General features: G+C 36.7%; 1 protein-coding gene across 4 annotated transcripts in view; it reads right to left on the reverse strand.

The window, feature by feature from the left end:
• Nucleotides 1-22,388, reverse strand: part of ADGRV1 (adhesion G protein-coupled receptor V1) — a 567,138-nt gene that overhangs the window by 459,405 nt on the left and 85,345 nt on the right. For all 4 annotated transcript variants that reach the window (XM_086696839.1, XM_086696829.1, XM_086696845.1 and 1 more), the window contains exons 22-26: nucleotides 15,904-16,080; nucleotides 10,133-10,313; nucleotides 8,782-8,984; nucleotides 4,030-4,159; nucleotides 1,119-1,199 (exon numbers count right to left, since the gene is read on the reverse strand). In XM_086696839.1, coding sequence (XP_086552965.1) covers nucleotides 1,119-1,199; nucleotides 4,030-4,159; nucleotides 8,782-8,984; nucleotides 10,133-10,313; nucleotides 15,904-16,080 — 772 coding nt within the window. The remainder of the gene's footprint in view (nucleotides 1-1,118; nucleotides 1,200-4,029; nucleotides 4,160-8,781; nucleotides 8,985-10,132; nucleotides 10,314-15,903; nucleotides 16,081-22,388) is intronic.

A 22,388-nucleotide genomic window follows, 5' to 3' on the forward strand; every position in this document is an offset into this window, starting at 1 on the left:
CTTTTTCTCCCCTATGAAAGAGAACATTCTTCCACACGGAGTATATGAGGAAAGTCTCCCACAACCTTTGCTGACCTCAGAAGAACATGAGCCAAATGACTTTTGCCTTTATGAAAGAGTTTCCCTATGATTTTCATCAATCTGGCTAAACAGATTCTTGGTTTCTAGGCCTATTTTTTCAACATATTATAATACTACAGATCTACCTCTCTTGGCCCCAAGTATTCTAATTTTGTAACTAAAGAGGTGCCAATATCTAAAGAAGTACTGAATTATTTCCTAAGAAGTATGTTCAACTTTTATGTTGTATTAATATATGCAGATGAGAAAAAATGAGGAATTCCAAAAGTAACAGAGTAATGAAATACAGTGGCTCCATGAGGCATTGATGGAAGTTAGGAATGAGAGGGGAAGGAACATGAGTTCTGACCCTAAAATATAAAACCTGAAATTGTGAAAAGGAACATCTGAAGAGTAGAAAGAGTTCTCCCTCAAGAAATAAGTATTCTATTTGTTTTCTCCCAATACAAAAAAAAAAAAAATGTCTGAGGTAAAAAGCTGAATCATGCTGGCATATGAATCTACTTCAAATGCATTCTCTTTTCAGTATATCCTCCCAATGACTGGCAACTAATTCTCCCCATTTATTGCCTCCTTAATTTCTTTTTCCCATATATTTTGATTAAATGCTACATACAAAGACTGCTGGTTCTTTTTCCAAATAAGCATGATACATTTAACATGAAAATATAAATGTTCTATTTATCTCTTTTTAAGTATTCAAAGCTATGTAACAGATTTTCAAAAATCATTTTATAAATGATATTCAAGCAAAATTTCTATTACAAGTAGAATCAGGAAACCGACTATATTGGGTTCATACAAAGAAAAGTCTGGGCTTTGGAGGCAGGCAAGGATTTGATTCTGGCTTGATCACTTGCCTAGCTAGGTAACTGTAACACAGAGCAAATAATGCTTCAAAAAGTTGCTGTTATGGTTAATGAGAAAACATGTAAAGGACCTGCACATAGTAGACGTAAATAATTGGTTAGTATTGTTGTCTCTACAAAGTTAAAATAAAATGTAGACTAGTACAGGGCCTTGGAACAGCTGCTTACCATGTTTGTGAATAGTTGGAAGGAAGAATTCCATGTCCCCGTCACCACTACCACTGCCATCAACCCTAAAGAATTCAGTCACTTCACAAGGAGACAGAGACACACACACCCACACAATACACATTGACACAGTGAGAAAATGGAGAGCTCTTAAAACATATCCAGAAAAGAGGAAAATGTAGTAATATTCACCCAATGACATGCATTCTTCCATAGAAAATAAATTATTTTAAATGGTAAAAGTATAATATTAGTCAAGCTACCAATTTATTAAAAATTCATCTAGAGCTTTAGGAAATATTCCATGTAAATAAGTTGTAAATTGGTATTTCTCATTTCTGCCAACTTGACCAGTTTTCTTTTTAAATCACTTACTTAAAGCAATGTATATTGTTTTTAACATTTTAAATATTTTCAAAATATTTGTGGTTGTGTATAACCACAGTTAGGCCTATACGACTATGACAGAGTCACCTTACCATTCACAAGAATCAAACTCAAAATTAGGGAAATGCGCCCAACGTTTCCCTCCAGCCATACGTTCAAATTCCCACTTTATTTTCCATCCTCAGATTTGAGCACCCTTTTGCCACTGACATGGTAGAAAGAAGCCTCGGCAAGTGGTGTAAAACATTCTACTTCACACCTGGCTGTGAGAGATACCCACTGGAAAACCTTCAGCAAGTCATTAAACCTCTTGGTATCTCAGTTTTCTCACCTATAAAATGTGCTGCTTTGTACAGAACTGTTGTAAAGACCAAACAAATAAAGAATAAAGTACTTCAGCAATATGTAAAGACTATGATAAAGAGAAAGTAGTATTACCTTCACTTCCAATACATATTATACCCCCCTCATTAATTTATCAAATGTTTACAAACAAAGAAGAAAGGAAGGGTAGTAATGGTAGCAGTAGAAAAGAAGATGAGTAAGAGAAGAAAGTCCACATCCATACCTATATGCCTGACTGACATGCTATTTTAAAATCTGCCCTGCTCTTCTGTTCTTCCCAACAGGAATGGGATACACTAGACATGAGAATTTACAACATCACACATCTGAAATCACCTTAGAGACTTAAGAGACAAAATAAATTTTAGGGAATATCCAGTGCACCCCCTATATTACCTACACATCACGAGAGATGGTGAAGTTCAACACCAATGTACCTTGAATAACATAAAATATCTATGTGGGTGGCTATCAAAAGAATTTAACTCCCCACAATACTGCACTTCTTAGGCAGTCCCTAGCTATGACTCAGGGAATAGAAGCTGGTACCTAGATCCCTTTACCTCCGATCCCAACTCACTGAGGGGAAAATGAAGACTGTCTGCCACTATTGCTTACTAAGAGAATGCAAGACTGGTTTTCAAATGAGTACCCATGCCCAATTAACATGTAACAGAACAGTGCATATTCTAAACATATGGGGAGAAGTTTCTACATAAAATCACTATGCTGACAAATATTACTTCTGAAGATATTTAATATTACTTACTAATCAATAATGATCACTAACATTTTCTCTATTAAACACGTACTATTAGCTACAAGTGATACAAAGAACAACTTTTCACCTGTTTTATAGTGACCTCTAATTAATGAAGTCCTGTCATGAAAATAATGATTCAGACATGCGAGTAATTGTCTCTGGAGGACAAACAAAGCTGGCATTTTTACATGTTGCTCTCCAAAAAAGGCCATTCAGCATATTTATACTGTTCTATGCAGTCAACCAACCTGTGGCACTATTTAGTCCCTTTCCTGGCTTGGCCTCCTTTGCTTTCACCCTGGGCTTTGTGAACACAGGGAAAGGAAATGTGGGGAAATTCTGCATACTTACTCCAAAGTCTCATTACACAGTAAAAGACAATTTTAATATTTCTATTTTACTCAATCTCTCCCTTTGGATGGCTTATACAGTATTGTAACTTTCTTCACTAAAACATGAAGATAATAACAAGATGATAATACAATGTTTTGTAACGGAAGAAAATGTCCTGCTGATTCCATACCAACTCTCAATTTCTTACATTTATAAAGGGAATATGATGCACATCATATATATTCTATAACACCCCAAGCAGTACCTGAATATCAAATACATTAACACTTCTGCAAAGAAATCTATATAAATAGTTCATCCAAATGGGATAAAGACTATAAATAGCCTCTCTCCAGTGCAGATGGGTTTTGCCACAAAATGAATTCTGACTCCAAAAATCTATGAAAATTGGAGATTTTGAATATCATAATTGAAGACAAAGTACTGCTGACCTGTTTTATTGATAATCACCTCATAATAAATTAACTGAAAGGACTAGTTTTTACCTGGGCTACATGTGGAAATAGCTCTGAAGGAGCTACTATGAAAATCCAAAATTGGGAGAAAGGAAAGATGTGATTTTAGGGGTCCCTTCTACAAATGACAACTATGATTTGGTGAATGAGAACAATTATACTACTTCATGCTAAAAGCACATCTACTTTAGGAAAGGACCAATGGGTAATAAAAGGGGAAAAAACAATACGAACAGATGGGGTCCTTATAATAAACGTTAGAAATATTAACTCAGAATTAACCAACCTCACAGCAAAAGTCTATGTAAATAAAACTATGAGTTGAATATTGATTTCTAAAACCAATATTCTAACTTTATGTGGAAAGATGGAAATTTTCTTTTTACCAATAAAAGAAAGGGACTCTCCATCAGAAACTGCCTACCATACAATTATTAGTATATTAGTAATTATTAATCTTCAGGGTGCTCTTTCCAAAAACTAATAATTCACTCATTTAAAAAAAAATGTTACATTGATTCAAAGGATTGCATTTCCTTAATAGAATCTACTATCATCAAGGTGAATGGACAAGCAAATATATGACACTTTTGAGTCACCAGCTTACCTCCTCCCTCCAAGTTCAATAACTCAACTTTAAAAGATTTTTCCAATTCAGGGACAGAATTATCAGTGATGTTAACAGAAATGTATTTGTATCTTTCTCCTGGTTGAAATTCTAAGGTACCAGAAACACTCTGAAATACAAACAAAACATTTATCCATTAGATTATAATTATTCTGAATATTAATGTGCACAATGAGTATCTACTATGTCCCACATTGTTGTTAATACTGAAACAGAATAACATAGTAAGAATATAAACCTCAAAATCCTTAGGTGGATATGGACAGTGTTCAATACAAATTCTAAACAAATATTCTCCACAACTAAATAAAGCAGATAGATTTTTATTTCTCTTGTTTAGCTATTCATCAAAAAGATAGTCAAGGCAAATGAGATATCTGAATATGTGAAAACCACAAATTCCTAAATTAATTCAATGCACATGTCTCTTGACAAGTATATTTAGACCTATTCAAATTATATCATTGAGTAATATAATTACTCAGTGCCTAACAACAGCATTTTGGTGTTTTCATTCTGAGAATTTCTCCAAACAATAAATATCAGTCTATTGGGCATTAACATTTTCTTGACTGTACTTGCAACTGCAATTCATCATACAGATAGATCTCCCATCACAAAAGTTCACATACTACAGGAAAAACAAAAAGTTATTTAAATTCAAAGTCTTACGGTCCTTTTTTACTCCCATCTTCATTATCTCTTAAAAAAAAAAACACTGTCCCCTCAAGACATGAGAATACACCTTAAAGTTATTCAAATTTTTCTAGTGTTAGTTTGCATGGACAAACTATATTACATTCTCAGGAGCTATTAATGGCCTTAAAGCTAAATTAAGAAACCCAAGTACCAATTTACTTATTCCTTTATTTACTTTTTAAAAATATTTTTTTTTCCAACGTTTTTTTATTTTTACTTTTGGGACAGAGAGAGACAGAGCATGAACGGGGGAGGGGCAGAGAGAGAGGGAGACACAGAATCGGAAACAGGCTCCAGGCTCTGAGCCATCAGCCCAGAGCCTGACGCGGGGCTCGAACTCACGGACCGCGAGATCGTGACCTGGCTGAAGTCGGACGCTTAACCGACTGCGCCACCCAGGCGCCCCATTTTACTTTTTAAAAATATTTACCAAATGCACAGCATGTACAATGGCACCATTTTAAATGCGTGGAATTCAAAAATAACCAAGACAAATCTCTAGCGAGATGGAGAAGATTCTATCAGGAATGTTAACTGTGTAATATAATAATTCAAATAGAATAACAACAGCTGTAAAATACATATAGTTTGCTCAAGAAGGAAGTAATTAACTTTGCCTAGAGGGTAATCGTCAATAGAGTAATTCTACAAGTGTTAACAACAGAGATAATATTTGACTGTCTAAGGAAACCATCTTAACTTGACCTTTGTAATATCCTACACAATTAGCCATTAACTCTCCAGAAATATGTTCTTCTCTGGTATTCCATATCACACTCGCCATTTTTCCTTACCTTTCTAACTCATCCTTTTTAGTATTCGTTACTGATTTTAACAGTCTCCTTATGACCTCTAAAAACTGCTGTTTGTTAGACTCTCTCTAGACAAGGATACCATAGGCTTAGGCTTTTAATATTATTTATATGCTCCCAACTCTTAAATTCCTCTCTCCAACCCCTGTATCTAAACTTAAATCTTAATGCCTACTTCAAAGTTTTCTTATAATTTCTGTCAGAATTTTTAAGTCACAATTTTCCCTTAAAAAAATCTATGCCTTATCCAATCCTCTCCACAGTACTAAATTATATAGCAGCAAGTTGTTCATGCCCGGAACTAGGGGGTCACTTTTGACACCTTCTTCTTTTTATCCCTTACAATAAACAACCTTCACGTCCTGCCATTTCAACTCTGACACACTTCTTGAGCCCACCTACTTCTTTACATCTACACCATGATCTACCTAGTCCAAAATACTAACACCTTTTGCCTTGTTCTAGAAAATGGACTCCTTACTGGCCTTTCTGCATCCAGTGCCTATATCTTCCAATCCATTCTTCCCAGTTCAGTTTCATAATCTTTCATAAATATATAACACCTTTCAATTACTTCTCCTTGCTATTAAAATATAAGGCACAAATACAGCATAAGATCTAAGGCCTAGGAAGATTCAGGCCCTTGTTTACCTTATCTTTTATCATGACACCTATCTGTCCACATTCCAGAAACACTGGTCTTCTTTCTGCTCCTCATTAGGACCATTTAACCATTTTACTCATGCCATTTTACCATGAGATCTCAAGTAGTTCTTCCCTCCCACTTCATCCAGTTTGCTAGTTTTCTCCTCTTTAAACTTCAGAACTCAGCATAAGTATCACTTCCCCAAAAAAAGGCCACCTCCACTACCCTATGTCAATATCCACTTCTCTCCCATAGTACCAACCTTGAACATTTCTGTAACTGTGATTCAGTCATTAATTAGCTATTTAATATCATTCTCAAGAGCTGGGAGTAAGCACCTGGATGGTGGGGACCACGTGTACCTCAGTATATGAGAATAAGCTTAAGAACAGTGATATCTGATATGCAATTGTCTCCTCTTCAGTAGAGGATCCCTCCTGGCACTTTCCCTCCTTCCCCAGACACTTGCATACTCACACACACAGCCTAAAAAGTCTTGCTTTTATATGCTAATGCAGACCAGAAAGAGCTAACCCATCATAGAGAAGTGAAGAAGTTATCAGGTTTTCAGGGAAAAGCAAAGATTACAGTTCAAAGTGAAAACCAGTGACAAACAGGATATCCAAGTACCCTAAAAATCATCAGAAATGTCTTCAAGGGTAGTAGTTTTCTGACTGTCATGAAATATAGGGGCATAGGTTTTGCTTTATTTTGTTTTGGTTATTAAAGAAAATGATAATCCAACTGGAGATTGGGGATTTCCAGAATAACTGGAAATTGGAGACCACCAATATAAGGACTAAAGTATTTCTTTAAGAGAATGCAGAGAATATTAAGCTAAGCTGTAATGTCTTGTGGAATATGTTATATATCAAATTAATTAAAGATACAATAAATGTCAAGGCAAGAGAAATAGAACTTGCCCAAGAAAAAGAGTCTAAGAAAGAAGAAATCTGAGAAAACTTTGCCCACTGGACTACAGCCAAAATTAATTGAATTCAATTAGGCAAGGTTTCTGAGGTTTGAACAGAAAACTATATACAAATTACTGAACTCCAAACTATTGTGCAGGTCTTATTAGGAAGAAGGAGGGAAACTAATATTACATTTTAAATTTTTTTAACGTTTATTTATTTTTGCGACAGAAAAAGCATGAATGGGGGAGGGTCAAAGAGAGGGAGACACAGAATCTGAAGCAGGCTCCAGGCTCTGAGCTGTCAGCACAGAGCCTGACGCGGGACTCGAACTCACGGACCGCGAGATCATGACCTGAGCCGAAGTCGGCCGCTTAACCGACTGAGCCACCCAGACGCCCCTAATATTAAATTTTAAAAAGAGGACTCTTTGGGAAAATAAAGATGTTGAAGGATAGAAAATACATCCTGAGAAGTACAGCCAAGAAGAAATCATGAGCATTTGCTTAATATGAACAATTACTGGTGATAATAAGAACAGGCAGCGGTAACAATGTCACTGTGTATGTGCCATGTATAGTACATGACACTTAAAATGCTGCCATCCATCCTCAGAGCAATTCTGCCCAGTAGACATGGTCTCCTCTTAATGATAAGGACACTAAGGTTAGGAAGATTTGAGGCTCCCAAGGTCACACATTTAGAAGACCAGTTGAAACCCAGTCTGGTCCAGCTCAAAATCCCAAGCTTCTGTTTGCCAGTGCCACACTACTTCTCACTTGGAGAAAAATATAATTCAAATGGAGATGACATGGATATACAATTTCTTTACAATTTTGGACCTGTTTGATGGAAGCATACAAGAGGGTTTAAAATGTTTAAGGGACACCTGGGTGGCTAAGTCAGTTGAGTGTCTGACTTCAGCTCAGGTCATGATCTCACAGTTTGTGAGTCCAAGCCTCAAGTCAGGTTCTGTGCTGACAGCTCAGATCCTGGAGCCTGCTTCAGATTCTGTGTCTCCTTCTCTCTCTGTTCCTCCCCTGCTCATGCACTCGCTCTCTCTATCAAAAATAAATAAACATTAAAAAATTTTTAAATGTTGAAGAAAGAGGGGTGTCTGCATGGCTCAGTCAAGTGAGTATCCAACTTCAGCTCAGGTCATGATCTCGCAATTCTTGAGTTCGAGCCCCACATCAGGCTCTGTGCTGACAGCTCGGAGACTGGGGCCTGCTTCAGATTCTGTGTCTCCCTTTCTCTCTGCCCCTCCTCCACTGGTGCTTGCTCGCTCTCTCTCTCTCTCTCCCTCTCTCAAAAATATAAACTTTTTAAAATATTAAAAAAATAAAACGTTTAAGAAATAGAATTTTAAATATATACCCTATATATCAAAATCTGTGACATTAAAATAAGTAATACAAGTGAACACTATGACAAATATAAGACACAAGAGAAATTATCAGTCTGAGAGCTACTTAAGTGTCAGGCGTTAAAGGACTGAAGTACTTGAATTTGTAGAAATCAACAGGCTAGAGAGCAATCCATCAGCACTTATTTTGCTGGTTGAGTATAACAGGGGACCAGTGCAAGTCTCTTCCACTCCCAAAAGGGAAGGACTGAGTCTCTTTGATAAATATGGCTTCCAAAGGATTAAGTGATTTACCTGGTAGTCCTCAGGACTAAATGCTGTCAGTGACACCGTCCTAAATTCCGCCAGAACCCTCCCCAGGAGTCCTTGTGCCCGGACAACCAATAGTCTCACTTCTCCATCTTCCTCCTGCACGGTGACATGAGGCATGCTGCTTGCAGGCAGGGTCATCGCGTCCTCAGGCTCAGGGGGCAGCCCTGTGGAGAACTGCAGCAAGCCTGCAAGACACAGAGAGAGCCATTCTGACCCCAGTGATCTGTGGAAGAATTTCTTCTGAAACATCTTCAGAATTCATCTGAAACAATCTTGCACAATTATTTTGGCCACCAGAATAAAATTCGGGGAGCTTTCATTTAGAAAGACTTCAGTGAAGATTTGATTAACATGCTTTTGACACAGAATGTGTTAAGTTTTCAATATAAGTTAAAATTTTCTTTGTCTCTACCCAAAGAATCTCATATTTGAGTCTCTAGAATTCATTCTTAAACTTAGAGCAGAACATAATAAATGCCTCCCTAAAGGATTTGCAACCCATTTAAGAAAAATTTAACTGTAAAATCAGAGTTCAAGAGCCTCTCAGGTTCCCTACACAGAACTCTTACTAGTTTTTCTTGCTTTATTCCCCCCCCCACAAAACTATTAATTTTCAATATAGAATAACAGTCTCAATTTGTTAGGACAGATATCTGTGATAACTCCACAATTAAGAAAATTATCACTTTGCAGCACAAAAAGAAATTATATAAACAGACAGTGATAACTTCACTTCTTTAAGCCAGTAAAATATAAATTACAAAGTATTTCAATTAATTAGTTGTTAACATATCACTAGAAGATAATTTTTTAAATAAAAAATTTTTGAAAGCCATGAATGAAAGTACTTTTTTTGTTTTAAATAATCCTGTATATACCTTTCAAAATATATTTGTAAACTTCAGAAATTGATCTTTGTATTTTTTTTTTTTTTTTTTTTAATTTTTTTTTTTCAACGTTTATTTATTTTTGGGACAGAGACAGAGCATGAACGGGGGAGGGGCAGAGAGAGAGGGAGACACAGAATCGGAAACAGGCTCCAGGCTCCGAGCCATCAGCCCAGAGCCCGACGCGGGGCTCGAACTCACGGACCGCGAGATCATGACCTGGCTGAAGTCGGACGCTCAACCGACTGCGCCACCCAGGCGCCCCTGTATTTTCTTTTATAAACAATGTCCCTCAAAATGGCAGCTTAGAATTTCAAGAGCCCACAAGTTAGAGGACCCAAAGAAGTTCAATTGCAATCATTTGCAAAATATCCCTTCAGAAGTTCTTAACTAGACCAAATATACCCGGAGAAGAGAGCATTCTTCTTCCAGGAGGGCTTGGTTACCATATGGGTGATCACTAGCTTTGATGGTGACATCTGTTGTTTCCTTTTCAGGGTCTATGCTTGCACCACTGGTGGGGATGGATCCCAGCTTCCCATCTCCAGGAATTGCAGAAACCAGCGTCACACGGAAATACTCATTAAGCTCAGGAATATCATCATCAAGAACATATATATTCAGAACCTATAAATGTAAAAATCCAGAGGCATGAAGCAATGAGGCATACAGAAATTACTTACCACTTACCAGAAAAAAATAAAATAGCCAATTAAATTATATTTAATTGAAGTTACTATTTAACATGATCCACTTCCTTTTTTAAAAATGTTTATTTACTTTTGAGGGAGAGAGAGACAGAGAATGCAAGCATGCATGCACAGGTGACCAGGGAAGGGGCAGAGAGAGAGGGAGACAGAGAATCCCAAGCAGGCTCTGTACTGACAACACCTAACATGATCTATTTATTAAACATTAAAACGGGGCGCCTGGGTGGCGCAGTCGGTTAAGCGTCCGACTTCAGCCAGGTCACGATCTCGCGGTCCGTGAGTTCGAGCCCCGCGTCAGGCTCTGGGCTGATGGCTCAGAGCCTGGAGCCTGTTTCCGATTCTGTGTCTCCCTCTCTCTCTGCCCCTCCCCCGTTCATGCTCTGTCTCTCTCTGTCCCAAAAATAAATAAACATTGAAAAAAAAAATTTTTTTAAAAAATAAAAAAAAAAAAAAATAAACATTAAAACACAGACAGAGAAGAACCAGAGAAATGAATTCTTAAACAATAATGGGTGCCGAGTATGAACACTTTCTGTCTAAAAATATCATATTGAGGGGCACCTGGGTGGCTCAGTTGAGTAACCAACTCTTGATTTCAGCTCAGGTTGTGACCCCAGGGTCAGAGGATCATGCCCCACGTTGGGCTCTGCACTGAGTGTGGAGCCTGCTTGGGATTCTCTCTCTCCTTCTGCCCCTCTTTCCTGCTCACATTCCCTCAAATAAAAAATAAGTAAAATAAAATAAATAAAATGAAAATACCATATTGATGTATTAACATCATACCATACATATTAATGTATCAATGTAATATCATATATTGCTTGTACCAATGACAGTGGTATGACCAACCTCAGGGTACAAAGTTCATAAATAAGGAACTGCATGTTATCTGATGGGATGTGCAGGGGGCAGTTGAACGGACAACATATACATGTCTAGTTCCTGCCTAAGGAACACCTGACATTCTTAGTAGTAGCATTTTTAAAAAGAGATTCAAAACGGACTTTGAAAATCTGGTGTAAGTAATCTTTCCAAAAAAGTAGCAATAACTCAGCCAAGCTCTACAAAATTTAAGTCAAAATCTGAAGTGAAAAAACAATTCCCCTCCCTTTATTAACTGAATAAGCATGCCGTGACACCCACAATGTGCCAAGATTGGAAAATGCCCCAATCCCAAAGAGGCTCATGGGCTATTGTAGGAAAGAGATGACGAGGAAAACATTTAAAACAATGTAAACTGCTAGTTAGTAGGTTACTGGTCTGGTTTTGAATCATTAAATATAGTTATTATAGTATTTAATTAATATATTCCATATATTAAAAATGTAACAAGATATTAATTGATCAAATGCAATGTAAAATGTCATAATAGGGTTATGCACAAAGTACACATAAAAAGAACAACCAACTTTACCTACTAACGATTTTACAACAGACACGTTTTAAGTGTCTTAATGTGTTAGTTGTGGTTGTAAATAATAACGGGAAGGACATTCTGAGTAAAAGAAACAGCACTTGTAGAGGAACCCAGTGTGAAAGAATAAGGCATACAGGGAAACTGAAATTAGACCACCATCATTGGTGTGGGAGATAAGGCTAGACAGATAATTAGCTCAGTTCAAAGGGACCTTTTATGCTAACACTAAAAAAAATTTTGACTCTCAGGCCCACAGCACCAGCAGGATGGGCAAGATGGAAGTGCCATAATCAGTACAAGAAAGCCCAGTTGGGCACAGCCCTGAAGGCCAATACTTTTGAAGACACGACCCATGCAAAGGGAGTTATGCTGGAAAACAGGGGTCGGAGCCAAACAGCCAAATTCTGCCATCAGGAAGTATGTCAGGGTGTAGCTGATCAAGCACGGCAAAAAAAAAAAAAAAAAAAAAATCACAGCCTTTGTATCCAAAGATGGTTGAATTTTACTGAGGTAAGAGTTTTAGTCTATTGTAGTTTCTGTTCTTAACATAGTTTCTCCCAGTTTTTTATGTAATGAACGGGTATTTTTAGTGATAGTTGCTGACACCAGAAGTAAACTGTTGATTCTGTTCCAGGAAAATGATGAAGTTCTGGTTGTTGGATTTGGTCACAAAGGTCATGCTGTTGGTAACATTCCTGGAGTTTGTTTTAAGATTGGTGAAGTAGCCAGTGTCTCTCTATTGGCCTTACACAAAGAGAAGAAAGAAAGACCAAGATCTTAAGTTTTGATGGTGAAAACATGACAGTAATAAATTTTCAAATGCCAAAAAAAAATTGGACTTCATTCCACAGGCAGTGGAGAGAATGGAAGAATCATAAGCAGGAAACGGACAAAATGAGAATTTTGTTTTAGACTCAGTACCAGGGCAGAGTATAAACAGAGTGGACAGGGCAAGAAAGGATGCTAGGGGCTGAGACAGGAGGTGAATGACGAGAAAGAATGAGATTCTGAATAATGCAGTGACAGTGGAGATGAAGAAAAACAGATGGATTTGAGATTTGTTCTAGAGATAGAAGACCCAGACCCTGATGATTCACTTAGCATAGCAAGTGGAGAACAGAAAGGAATGAAGAGGCCTTCCTGGTTTCTCCCAGAAAGAAGGGTGACAACATTCTGACAATGCACTCTCACTCCAAATGCAATCTCCAAAGTACTAATCTTTGGGCTAAAACCTTTTGGAGGACTTTTTTTTAATGTAGTTTTTCTTAAGAGTTTGATTTAGTAGGTCTGAATTTGGTTTTAATGTTCATTTTAATCAACATTTTAAATAAGAAATTAACATATGGCACATCCAAAATACTCAAGGGGAAGGGCAAAAATGATACCTACTACCCAAATCATGTCGTTGTTCCTACACTAAAAGTAACAATATGCAGTCTGAAGATTTCAGATATCTTGCCCCTACAAAGCAAGCTAACAAATGTTGCTATAAAAAGTAACACCAAAACATCACGATGTACATGCAAAATTAAGCAGCAAATATTTTTAAAGGGTTAAAGCACACCAAAGTAGTCATTCATTTTAGTGAAATGAAGGGTTTGAAACTGAAGGCCCTATCAAGGTATAAATAAATGTATTTTTACATGGTAACACAGTAAACAAAAATAATATTTACGTTTACTTTATTTACTATATGTTATACACTCTGCTATTTTCTATTCTATTTTTATTTTTTTAACTATTATTTCTTTATTTTGAGAGAGAGGGAAAACAGGGGAGGGGCAGAGAGAGAGTGGGGACAGAAGATCCGAAACGGGCTCCGCACTGACAGGAGCAAGCCTGATGCAAGGCTCAAACTCACAAACCGTGAGATCATGACCTGAGCTGAAGTCCATCAACTGATTGAGTCACCCAGGCATCCCCATTCTATTTTTAAACTCTTCATCATAAGTTGTTTAATTTATTTCACAACTAACAGCCCATTAAAAAAAATACTGAAAAACACATTTCCAGTATACTTTCCTGTACTTTAGGGAAATACACACACACACACACACACACACTTTCCTAACTCCCTCGCAGCTAGGTTTTTAGATGTGATTAGATGTGTATATTTAGTTAGCTGACTCCCAAGATAGTTGGAAGGCAGCAGCAAAGTTGAGGCTACCTTACTACTGTTTGTGCTAGAAAGCACAATTATGGAGCATTAGTGACCTCACAGTTACCTATCACTGGCTTTGTAAGACTAAGTGGTTGGTGTGGATCTAGCAGACATGGTATTATAAACCAACCCCACTAGTCAATGTTACTATTTTGCAAAAAAGATCACTTATTGCTTGAAGAAACTAAAAATTATAGAAGAAAATATTTTAAATATAACTTCGCAAGAGATTATTTTCCAAAATCTGATTGACTCTTATCTCTTCCAAAATGTGTTTATAAAACAATGGTTTCTGGTTATATTTTCACTTCATAGTTGGTAAATTTCCCAAGGAAAATCTGGAGGATCAACTCTGTTTTCCAAGTAGAAACATAAAAAAGTGACTACTATAATGCCACCATTATTACTTGAGTAAAAAAAAAAGAATACTTTAAATCCAGAAAAGTAGTGAAAAAGACATCAGATTAAAATACAGTTCTTTTTTTTTTTTTTTAATTTTTTCAACGTTTATTTATTTTTGGGGGGACAGAGAGAGACAGAGCATGAACGGAGGAGGGGGAGAGAGAGAGAGGGAGACACAGAATCGGAAACAGGTTCCAGGCTCTGAGCCATCAGCCCAGAGCCTGACGCGGGGCTCGAACTCACGGACCGCGAGATCGTGACCTGGCTGAAGTCGGACGCTTAACCGACTGCGCCACCCAGGCGCCCCTAAAATACAGTTCTTTAAATAGCATTGTTAGCCTTATGAAAACTTGCTTAGTTTTCATAATTTTCCTCACTTTACCAAAAAATCAGCAAAATATTTACCATGGATCTATCTGCAGCCTGTTATTGAAGAATTTTTGTTATAAACTATTTAATCTCCTTCTTCCCCAAATTATAGAGATTTGATCATTCTTTAGTGTTAACTCTTTAAATCTTAAGCATATTTTAAGTCTTCCCTCAATTTTATCTTTTCCAACCAATTAACTCCTAAATCCCTTAGATATTTCCTCAAAGATTATATTTGCAAGCCTTAAGTTATTTTACTATGTGTCACTAATGACATATAAGCTACCTACATTTTTAATGAAAAATTATACTGATGTGAATATTCTAATATGGTAGACTAGAAGAATGTTTTAAAAAATTCTGATAGAGGGGGTGCCTTGGTGGCTCAGTCAGTTGGGCATCCAACTTTGGCTCAGGTCATGATCTCACAGCTCGTGAGTTCGAGCCCAGCGTCGGGCTCTGTGCTGACAGCTCAGAGCCTGGAGCCTGTTTCAGATTCTGTGTCTCCTTCTCTCTCTGCCCCTCACCCGCTTGTGCTCTACCTCTCTCTCTCAAAAATACATAAACATTAAAAAAAATTTTTTTTAATTCTGGTAGAGGACACAGTCTCACCTCGATGTCACTTACAAGAAGTGCCATTTATTTCTGGAGCACCTATTCAGAAATGAGACGATAGTTCATGGAAAGTTTTGATAAAACTTGAGATCACTTGTACTTTCAAAACAAAGAAAAACAACCTCATTTTTTCCATGTTTAAAAACAAAGTGAGATTATAGTTATAAGAATTCCTCATTGGCTGATTAGAAGAGTACCATTAAGATCTCTGCAGTTTCCCATTGTATCAGTAGTAATAACAACAACAACAACAACAACAACAACAACAAAACCCACAATGACAAACCTTCAAGTTATACCATTTTTATTATACAGGAATTAAAGAAGATATAAAACTATAAAACTACGTTAATACTATAATCATTCAAAACCTTTAGTTTTTATTTTGCATAAATAAATAAAAAAAATTTTAGACGATGATATTTACCTAATTACTTGAATACTTTACATCGCTTAAACAGCAAGAAGTTGCAAATAAATTACAGAACAAACAGGAAAAGCTTTCCAGGAGACTTTCAAGGAAACAAGGAAGGTAGGGTTTACCTCAGATCTCTGCCAAGGAAGGAACGTGATAGTTCCACTGGCATTAGCAAAATCATCAACAAGGTAATTAATGCCTTCAGATTCGATCTGTGAGATGGTATAAAAAACATGCACATAATCCAGAGCTCCTCTGGTTCGTTCCACCACACATGAAATGGTGGATCCCTCCTCTGCAATCTGAAATTGAGCATAAATTATTTATAAAAACAGACCGATTTAAGTCAGTGATAAAATTATAATGCTTTCATGTAATTACCATAAACTTAATTCTGTAACTTTCTAACACTCTGAGGAAGCTTCTCCATTCCTCCAGACATAGTTATGACTGCTAAGAAATACTCAAAACCATGCATTTTTGTCTCACACTTTTAGAGATTTTATAAAAATACAAAAATGCAAAATATGAAAATTACAACAATTATAATCAGTTAACGGTACATGTAATTCATTCATTAATACTTCATATATGCCAGCCACTTTTCTGCATGCTATGGTACAAAACATCTATTAAAAAAAATTTATCCGACAGTCTCGGATAAATCTAAAAAGGAAGACAAACCCAAAGTTTTAGAAGTTGAACACAGACAAGCCAAATGGGGAATAGAAGTGTGGGGTAGAGGGTAGAAAACGACATGAGGGAGAACATTCTAGGCATGGACATAAAAAGTAATAGAGTGGATTTTATGAAATCATTCTGAGGACAGCACAAAGTGACAAGTGGCGAGAGCCTTGAGAAACAAATGGGGAGACAAATGTCAGGTCAAGGAGGGCATTTTCTATTATGCTCAATACTTTTTGATAGTCATATATACATATGTATACATATGTATACATATATACATGTATACACATGTCTGTATGTATTTTTCACATGGAAAATATTTTTATCTAAACACAAGATAAATGCTTAAAAATTACATGAAGTTAGATCTTTTAGAATAAAGTCTTGATGCTCTTAAATTCTCAGTCTTTTAATTCAATTTTATTTTTATGTTAGCAAGCATATATACAATTCATAGAAAAAATAACCAAAACTAAAGGAATAGAACTCAAAATACAAGTTCTAATTTAGATGATGTCACTCTTTTTCATGTCAATCATGATCACCTCTGTCAGCATAAGATAGAGTCGTTTTGGTGCCAACACTGGGGCTGGAAAGAAAAGATTTAAAATGTATTCACAAAAAGGCAATAGTCAACATAGTTATCAATGAGCGTGGAAGCACCAAGAAATCCTGAGTTTCACCAACCATCAATACCTCTACTTCAAAGGGTAACAGCAACCCTAGTGCCTCATAGTAAACAAGACCAAGTATTTCTGGGACAATACTATAATTCTTTTATTTGCCTGCAGGGCCCCTGGAATGAGAAGCCCAAAACTACAGGTATTGTTCAGCAGAGCCTTCAGTGCGACTCCTGGTGGACAGCCCCTCACCTAGACAGAGCCAGAACTTATAATCCAGCAGAACCTGAAGCATGAGAATGAGAAACACAAATTCTAGCAATTGGTGACTGGGAGTGATGGAGACAGGGCCACTCTTACTTTCTACCTCTTGTCTCCTGAGCCCATGTAGCCTAGGTACTGTGGACACTGACCAGTTATCAGCCACTGGATACATACTAGAGCACCCCCACCCTACAAGATGTGGTCCTTGAGATGGCACCTTAGCTGAGTCTTTATCAGGCCATCCCATTATTGTAGTAAGCCAGCGGATTCAGGTGATGTGGTTTATAGTAAGGGCAGGGAATCCTAGGACTGTGTGCCCACTGTTACACCTCCTTCACATAAAACAAGTCCCTCTGAGGCAGGCTTCCCAGTGGACACAGCAGGCATTTTTTCAGCCTTCAGATGATGGTCTGGTAGATCTACTAAGAACATAAACTCATTAGGTAAGTATTAATTCCAATAATAATTCCAATATAATAATAATATAACTCCAACATTAATTCCAATATAATAATAATAATAACAATAACAACAACAACAACTCATTAGCTAAGGTAAGTATTAATTCCAGTAATTACTCACTCTGGAGTAAAACAGCCAGATTGGGATCAAGCTACCACTAAAGAGCTTATTGGAAAGCAACTACCTTTGGTCTTTGCTGCTTGCTATTTGGGCATTCAGCAGCAAGAGTTTCTAGATCCATCTTGTTAAGAGGGAGCTCATAATGGGGTGGCTCAGTTGGTTAAGCATCTACTCTTGATTTCAGCTCAAGTCATGATCTCATGGTTCGTGGGATTGGGTCCTGGTTCATTGGATCAAGTCCTGGTTGGTGGGATCGGGCCCCACACCAGGCTCTGAACTGACAGCATGGAGCCTGCTTGGGATTGTCTGTCTCTCTCTCCCAAAATAAATAAATAAACTTAAAAAAAAATAAGAGAGAGCTCATGTTGTTAGGCACATGCATAGCCTTGATTCCTGCCATTACTGTTAATGGCACTGTGCTGGCAGTGAAGAGTCTAGTTGACATCCAGTGGATGCCTCATCCCAATTTCCCAGTTGTTGAGAGTGTTTTGGGAAATGTCCCCTTACACTTAGTGCCCATATCCTTTTATCTATTAACATGACTCTTCCCCAAATTTTCTTGTCTCTAGTCTTGATGAATTTAAGTCCCTGCCAGACCACTATGTCATTAGCACTGCTCAAACATGTACTTCATACCTTCAGACCATTTCTCCCTCCACATAAAATGACTAGCTAAGTGGGCTGGCTGTTTACTGCTCTGTCCTCATCCTTCAGAGCCACTCCCGAATGGAGCAACAGAGTGCTGGTAGCCCACTTTCAGCAAGCACCAATACATCAAGACACGTCAGGCTTGTGTAAAGCAGGCTTGATTTTTCCACCTCCAACAGTTAGTTACAAGCTTTACAGTAAAGGTCCAAGAGTTGACTGTTAAATAAGCTCAGTTTGAAATGTCTACATATCCAAGAGATGTGTCAAGTGAGCAGCTAGAAAAATGAGTCTGGAATTTTGAGGAGAGGCCAGGATTGACATTATAAATTTGGGAGGCAGCAACATATAAATGGTATTTAAGGCCACATACAAATGGTATATACATATAACATTATATAAATGCTACTTAAAGACTGGAAGAGATGACAAGAGAAGTAACTATAGATGTAAAGAAAAGGATCAAGTATGGTCAGTTATGCTATAACACTGGTTTTGAAATCACAAAACTGTTCCAATGCAACTGACCTATCAGAGAGCATAATGTGAATAATCCATAATCTGTTATGTGGACTTCACATCTGCTTATGTGATTTCATCTATAAGAAACATGGTGAACACAGAAAACTGTGCTGACCTGAAACAAGTCATGTGGAAACACACAAACACCCCTGAAACATCTATCAGCTGCCTCAGTGCAACACGTGTGTTGCTAGCCACACTTAACTGCATCTAATGTGGCAACTTTCCCTTGGATGTCAGAGAACCCTCCTCTCACTTCACAAGAATACACAACCTGCAACTGTGTACTACTTGCTTCTTCAAGCAAACAAGGGTTTTTCCCTAGGTATACACCATATTTCTTGTAGTATATGAGTATTTCACATTTATTGTGTGAAACTTTTTTTTATCGATTCCCTACCTTTCTTTTTACATGCCACTGACCAAGTTTTTGAGTAGTGTTCTCCTAACCCATCATTTCCTTAAGTTCTGTGTTTTCCTCATCCAGTTTGGCATACTGCAGTGATTTTTAGGAGCCCAACTACCACATGATGGAAAAACTGACTGCTCTGAAGGTGGGGTGCTCCAATCCTGAGGCTGGAGAGAAGGGGAAACAGAAGAGACACCCAAGTGCTCAATACACATCTAATTTAATTCCCACCTGCCACCTAGACATTTACATCAGCATTTTCATCACAGCCACTGGTACATAAATGTGTGATGAAAAGAGTATATGGCTTTAAGGTCAAACATTCCTAAGCCTCTTCATGCTACCATTTATCAAACATCTCAGTCTCAGTGATTTCTTCTGAAAATGAATATCATAATGTCTAATGGATCTGGGTGATTAAACAAATGTCTTAGAAGGTACCTACAGGAATATATTAAGTACTAAAAAATTTTTAAATTTTTTATCCTTAACAAACATACAGATACATACACAATTCCAAAAAAAAATGCTACATTCCCATTTTATCAAGAAATATATATGCTTACGTATTGAAAAAAGTAAATCCCTACACATTTTGATTCCTATCACAATGGGAACACATTTGCCCCAAATTTTAACCAGAATGAACACTTTGAATGAGCTATATTAATAAGCCATTAATCCCAACATATGAATATTCAAATTTTCCCTTTTTAGCAGGAGACAAAAATGAAATAGATCCAAAGATGCACTCGGGACTCTGACATATTTCCTTACAACTACTTACTTACTAAGTCAATGAGCATTACCAGGCAGCACCCAGGACTAAGAAAGGAGCTTTTTACTTGTAGGAATCACACAGGGAAAAGCTATTTAACCATGCTTTCATTTGGTAAAGCCCTAATCAAAATCTATCAGCTACTATTTTCAGTTTCTTTTTTAAAGAAAAAGCCTATCCATATTAACAATTTATTCAATAAAGTAAACTATAAATCTCTAATTAGGGAAGAAGCTTCAAATGTCAAAGGTCCATAAAAAAATCACCTCGAATGCTTGGTAAAAATCCATTTTTCATACTTATGAATTTACAGAGAAATGACACAATGTCTGAGATTTGCTTTAAAAATGACTTCAGCCCAAAACAAGGAGATGAAATTGGCCAAAGTCTGATAAATGTTGACGCTTAGGTGGTGGGTCACTGGGGTTCATTATTCTGTCTTCTCTTATTTTTATGTATGTATGAAATTTTCCATTTAAAAAGATTTTTTAAGTTCAGGGTTTTGATTCCCATCTCATCTCCCTGCCAGAGATTCTGATTCAGAAATGGAGTCCTCAATCAGTAATGGTGCCCAGGAATACGCATTAGACATTTCTTATTAAGGTCATCATGCACAATCCCTGGGAAATACTGAACCAGATGAAGGAATTATTAATACCAGAAAATAATGAAGATATGGAGAATAAACAGTTAAAATATTTTTTCTATTAAAATATTCAACTAACTGACTTTGGAATCAGGATACGAGCAAACGTTTAGGCCAGTATACGAGAAGCATAACATCAAGAAGTAATCATCAAAAACCACCATCACTCAGTTTTTCACAATAAACAGCAGTAGCCACTACTATTTCCTCTTTTGAATCAGAAATGTTCTCAATCTTCAGAACTACAGAAGAGTAATTATAAAGGTTAACAACCAGAAAAGTTTTTGAAACATATTTTCCCAGAAAAAAATAATGCACTGAGCCATAATTTGGCTTTCTGTATTGGAGTAGAAGATTAAAGCTAACACCTAATAATTACACACCCAATTAATTTTTTATTTTGTTTCACGCTTGGGTGAAGATCTATGATATCAGATTATATCAATATCACTTATATCTAAAGGAATCTATTCACATAACATATGGCAGGCACTTAAAAAGAAACACAGTCCAAGTTAAATAATATTCTCAGTTTTACAAAGATCCTCTCAAAATATCTCTAAATCTATTCTTAGGCTGAGTTCATAAATATAAAATTTAATCCAAGTATTAGTTATAAAAATAAAATAATGAAACTAGGAAGTTCTATGAATCATTACGAAAAGTAATCTCATTACTTTATAATTATCTGATGTACAAGACTATAGGACATACAAAAATAGTGCCAAAATAAGGTGCAGAGAAAGTAACATTAAAGAATACACAGAATACCAAAATATGGGTGGAAAACATGAGAATGTGGTTGCTATGCTACAGATCCAACAAAACTCAGTCATCTGTTCAGTATAGACACCACCTGGAATACAGAGAACTACTTGGCATGGCCCCATCAGGGCTCTCCACTACATACAGGTTTATTCATTCTTTCAATTACAATTTATTAAGCACCTGCTACTTAGTACAAACAAGATGGCGTACCAGGCTAGGCGGTAACAAATCACAAAATAATTATTATCTCTTTCAATATGCCAAGTATAGACTATGTCATGTTCTACATTTTTTCATTATTTAAGATGTGATTATACTTTCATTTTAACCTTCATATTATTTTATTTCATATGAATCTATGAAAATGTAAAAGCATAACATAACTCATAGAGAAGTCTTTAAAGATCGCTATTGCCTTCAACATTTTTGAAGGGATAAGAAAAAAATTAACTTTTCAATGTCACCACAATAACACAATAGAGAAGAATCTATGGAAGTGACAGTGGTTTTTATTTCTGAAAATGAAGCAAATAGCCATAAAATTTAAACCCTGCAGACAATTCCAAGCATAGAATAAACCAGGGGTTCTCACATAATTTTGTTTCATTAATTCCTGAACACTCATAAAAATTTTTAAGAACCCCAAGGAGCTTTTAGCTTATGCTAGTGAAATCTGCTGATATTTACCA

The sequence above is a fragment of the Puma concolor genome, chromosome A1, assembly GCF_028749965.1.
Source record: "Puma concolor isolate L17-30 chromosome A1, mPumCon1.1.hap2, whole genome shotgun sequence".
Classification (NCBI taxonomy): Eukaryota; Metazoa; Chordata; class Mammalia; order Carnivora; family Felidae; genus Puma; species Puma concolor.